At 37.2% G+C, this 5,318-nt stretch overlaps 1 protein-coding gene across 1 annotated transcript in view; it reads right to left on the reverse strand.

The window, feature by feature from the left end:
• Nucleotides 1-1,183: 1,183 nt before the first annotated feature.
• Nucleotides 1,184-5,318, reverse strand: part of TMEM185A (transmembrane protein 185A) — a 7,427-nt gene continuing 3,292 nt past the window's right edge. Inside the window, exons 3-6 of the mRNA XM_010160311.1 lie at nucleotides 4,096-4,179; nucleotides 3,000-3,176; nucleotides 2,560-2,683; nucleotides 1,184-1,466 (exon numbers count right to left, since the gene is read on the reverse strand). Coding sequence (XP_010158613.1) covers nucleotides 1,222-1,466; nucleotides 2,560-2,683; nucleotides 3,000-3,176; nucleotides 4,096-4,179 — 630 coding nt within the window. The 3' untranslated portion in view covers nucleotides 1,184-1,221. The remainder of the gene's footprint in view (nucleotides 1,467-2,559; nucleotides 2,684-2,999; nucleotides 3,177-4,095; nucleotides 4,180-5,318) is intronic.

The raw sequence follows: 5,318 nt of genomic DNA on the forward strand, positions 1-5,318 counted from the left end.
ACTGCAACACACAGCTTGGTGTCATAAATGTTAGGTGTAGTAATGGGACAATGTTGTGTTGGGATGCAGGCCCCCAGGAAGAGGGAGGTCTGCAGTGTTGGGAATGGAAGTGCTGTAGCTGATGTTTTTCAGCTGTGCACCTTTCACACATGCAGAAAGGCCCATACAGTCTCTGTTCTTATCTCACTGGAAACACGATGTTTAAGCTACCTAAAACCGTACCTAAACACAGATAGCAGGTGCAAGGATGTGGGAATACTCAACATGTTGTTATAACCTCCTGGAGTATAGGTTTCAAAGACTATATTTCTTCAAAGCACCTGAAAGTTCAAGACAATCTGTCAAAGGTCTTTCTTCAAACAAGAAAATGCTATACCAACATCACCAAGTACCTGTCTTGAAAAGTTTAAACATTTACACCAACAGAAAGTTGGTAATGAAGAGCAAGCTACAATATTCATACCAGCTGACAGCTGTAAAACCTACAGCTAACATTTCTGGCACAGACTGCATGCACAGTGCAAGAGGGAGCAGCTTATTAACAGCAAGTCTAATGGGAAAGGTGTACATGCTGCTCAAGAATGAAAATGTAAAACTGGAAAGGCAACAAAAGCAACTCAACTCCCAAGCCAGTGCAAAAGTTGAAATACTTCTATGAAAATTTACATAGCTAATTCAAAACCATCATGTAAGTTGCTATGCATTCTATTTCCAAACAAAAAAACCCCTTTCCAGTCTTACCTGAGAAATGCAACACTCTTGTGCCTCTGTGGTTAAGACGATGATTGTGGCTAAACAGGAAAAGAAGAGGTACTATACAAAGACATCCCAAAAAAACTATTAAAACGTACACATGGATATCAAGTGCATATTTAGGACCTAAAAGACACCTGGAGTAGCATAGGCATTTCATACAGGGTTTTTAAAAAAATACTTTTAGATAATACTTAAACTGTACACAACAAGACTTTTAAACAATATATTACACTGCTAAAATGTTCATATAAATACTATACAGGCAAGGGTGCAACCATCCCATCAGGAAGGTTCACAGCTTAGACCACCACATATCTCTGGAAAAAGCTTTCAGATTATCTTCAGTATCTGATTTGTGTAATCCAAGCCACTGATTCAGCAATACTTAAAGTAAGTGGGACAAGGCATGAGATGAAGTACATTTGTCTGCTGATTCCCAGTTCCAGTTTAATATACTATGTCACCTTAATCTGGCATATCAATGTTTAACTTGGGAGGTGGAATCACGTATTTTCCAGGACTCTGTGTAATAACCACTCCAGTCTTTTTTCGAAACATTGGTGCAATTTTTGGCGGTTCAGGCAGTGGTGTTTCTTCTGTTTCTTCATTATCTTCATGATGAAGATCATAAGAAATATTTCCATATTCTCGTAAGAATGGGAAGATTTCAAGCAGGAACTGACAAAAGTCCTTGCGAATTCCAAACCACCCTAAAAAAAAAAATCATTTCACATTATTGCGGAACAGAATGAAAATTTAATTGAGAAGACTACGCAAATTTAAGTTCTCTTGATTGTTTGCATATAAACAATGTAAAATTTGTTAGTGCTTCTCAGTGTGTTACTTTCATCTATCATGTAACAGCACTTCAAAGGTGGATTTTCATGCAAGTCTTGTGAGGCTCACTTCAGGTAAATAGTCTTAAAAATTTACATCCCTATTTATTAACCCTACAGGAGATAACATCGACATACGGCTTTCCAAAAGACTAATTTGGCCATAAAGTACTGAAGGCATGCATTTAAAATAAATCACCAGTAACAATTTTCCATGCAGTAACAAGACAAAAGTAAACTAAATGTATACAGCTTAGTTATGACTGAAGGAAGAAATTCCCAATATAATTTACCACTGGCCCATAACTGAAATGAGTTTATATAGCAAACATCACAGGTGGTTCTTTCCAACTCTGAAAGCCTAACATTTTATTGCCTTGTCAACAAGTAACACGAACTGCGATGTGGATGAGAAGAGCTACTCTGCACTGCTTCAGTAACACTGGATGGCTGCAAGTGTGAACACTCAGCAGTGCTAGTTGTGGTGGGTGTAAAAGCCTAGTAAATCTACACTGGCTGCTGGGGCAACTGAAGTTACAAGTAACCAGTACACAGCACTATTTGGTCAAAGAAGAAAGATAACACTAGTTCAGGCTACTGGGACAATTAAAAATGGTAGGTGCTACACTATTTTCAGAACCCAAAGTAGAAAGATCTAGCCATGTCCTGTGAGGATGAAACCTATGGAAATAAGTAAGGATAAAAGGCTAAGTTACAATTAAAATCCCATTGTGATTTCAAGTTTAGTCCGAGCAGAATTTATGCCCTTATTCCTGTAAGAAAAAAAGCACGAGACACTATAAACACTGAAAACTTACTAATATTTTCAGGTGATTTTAATAACAGACATGTCTGAATTCTTTTATGAGAGAATATAAAAAAACACCCTTTTTTCAAAATACAAATATTCATAAAATACATTTAAGCCTTGAGTTTCAATTTGTTTCTGTAATTTTTAAATACTTACAGTGATTTCCTCCTTTTTGTCCAAATGTTGTTGCCATTAAAGTTATCAGCGAAAGCCAGAGAGGAACAAATATGGGTATAAAAGAAAAAGAATTATGCCCATCCAGTCTGTGTACTAGTAAGATCTAAATGACAAACCAAAAAATAGTTATACAATGTCAGTTTAATTGCAATACTCACTTTCCAGCTTCCTAAAAACATATGATCTCAGATCTTTAACTTCACACATGTGTGAAGGAAAATGGCCTCCACAGAAACATGTAGTTACAGTTCCAAAGTGATGCACATTTTACTCAATTCTAAGGAAACGTGCAATTCTTGTTTTTCATTCATATTTGCTATTATTCTGCTTTTATTAAGTTCAAAAGGAGACAGAGCAACATTCATCACCCACTGAAAAAAAGAACAAGATACATAAAACTTGTTAACACTTCTCCCTACCTCAAATGTGAGCAGTGGAACCACAATTGTCATCCAGCTGACAGCCATGGTTATGTGTGTCCTCCTTTGCTCAGCAATCACATCCATAGAGCGCAGGAACAGAACAGACCACACAATGTAATACAGCACTACTAGACACAGAAAGGACATCAAGATCCACAGTGGAACACAAACCACCTGAAAGAAAGAGAATTAACTGTTTTTCTCCACCCCTCACAGTGATTGGTTTCACATGTGGGTTTTTTAAATAAAGGAAGTCTACACATTAAGTCTAAACAAGGAAAATAAATTGAAGTCTAATGCTCTTTAAAGACACAATCTCTAACAGGAAAGCCTCACAAATCATGTTAAGATTAGGGTCATGAGCCCTAGCAGCTCTTTGGGGTTCCTCAGTTAGCTCTGTAATCTCCATCAAGATGAAACAATTTAAAATTAAATCAGTGTAGTTAAACTTTAATCAGTCTTCAGTGATTTTACATGGGCTGAAACAGTTCTCGGAACTGATTTTAGCAAGTATTTTCTACACTGGACACCTTACTTGAAACAGTTTCTAAACTGGATCCTTTTCCTAGGTTTTTGGAAACCAGAAAGGACAGTCATGGTCATGCCAGATTATCAGTTCTGTGGTAGTTTACAAAAACCCGGACACAGAAACTGCACTTGGGTTTTCTGAAGGCACTTGGGACAGGAGATCTCAGTAGCTTCGACAGTGACCACTTGCACAGTAAGTAGATTTACATGCACAGTAACACAACAAACAGAACTAGTTATTTACCACACCATATTTACCGACACATTCCCTAACTCACTAATCATTTTCATAGCTAGCTTAGCATTCCCACTGGAAACTTTCCATTAGGATTCTGTTTCAACAACTGATCAGATTAATTGCAGTCAACGGCACATCCCTCCTCCCCAGAGGCTGAAATGCCCAAAGAACAGCCTGTTTCCCGTGACCACTGAATGAACTGCTAGACCTTAGGAAAGCAAAAATGGGATCATGGACTGTGGTCATACATTAACTGTTCCCTATACTAAATATCTTTACAAAATTCAGCATTTAAACAAGGATAAGAAGAAAACACTTGTTACATACAAGCCACGGCCATCTGATGATCTCATCTAGTCTGAGTGCAATGAATATGAACTGTAGAATATTGACTGAACACAAGATTTCCAGCTAGAAAAAGAAAATACATTACTTAACTCTTAGCATGACGAAGCTATTTTCAGGATAATCAAAGGACTTGTCTGTCCCATGCTTATCACTGCAATATGGAGCATCACTTGCATCTAAATTTGGGAGGTTGTGATCCCAAAAGAGTAGCTGTAGGCAGAGCTCTCTCCTGAGGAAATACCTTACTGGTATTTAAAAAAAATAAAATACAAGCACTATCTGCAACACTTTATGAGTGAATAATATGAAAAGCCAAACTAATCAGTCTGAAAAAAGCAAAGCATCAGAAAACAAGTTCAACTATTTTCTTCAGATAAAAAAAAATACTGGTAGAATTAAATTAGTAAGTATCAAAATGTATCTTTGAAAGATACCACTTAATAGTTGCAGTAATGATGAAAGTTACATGGATTTAACTACCAACAGTCCAGTTTAAAGTCCTGGATCTATACAGGGGAGAAAGAGAAATACATAGAATAGTGGAAGATGACATCCAAATTAAATAATTTACCCCATAATTCAGAGATTTTAAATGACACTGCAGACCCTTGGGTTTTGCTGTAACACAGAAAAGCAATAGTTCTCAGTAAAAATGTTAATGAAAGCTTTTTACATGTCCTGCCTGTCACTGTAAGAAATAATCCTAAATTATGCTTAAAAAAAAAAAAAATCAAGTTTGTGTCTAACTTGAACAAAGTGAAATAACAAAACACCGTCAGATCTAGCAAGATCCTGCTTCTAAACTTCACGGGCACCCCTATGTGGGTACAAATTTCAAAGATCAAACAGAGAAAAAACTGAGGCACTCGTGTAAGTTGGAAACATTTTCCATTTAAAAAAAACAAGTAGGTATGTAAAGTGTCTTTGAAATGCAGTATTTCTCAGAAGGCAGACAACTACATCCCTGGCTGTCTTCAAGGCCAGGCTGGACGAGGCTTTGAGCAACCTGGTTCAGTGGAGGGTGTCCCTGCCCATGGCAGGGGGGTTGGAACTAGATGGTCTTTAAGGTCCCTTCCAACCCAAATCATTCTGTGATTCTACATGCTACTTTTCACAAATACATATGATTGTGTATAATTATCTCTTGGATAAATGCTTTTGAAATTTACAGTGCAGGGAGTTCAAAATCCAGTGGGCAGCAG

This window comes from Eurypyga helias, unplaced genomic scaffold (genome assembly GCF_000690775.1).
Source record: "Eurypyga helias isolate BGI_N326 unplaced genomic scaffold, ASM69077v1 scaffold19171, whole genome shotgun sequence".
NCBI classification, from domain to species: Eukaryota; Metazoa; Chordata; class Aves; order Eurypygiformes; family Eurypygidae; genus Eurypyga; species Eurypyga helias.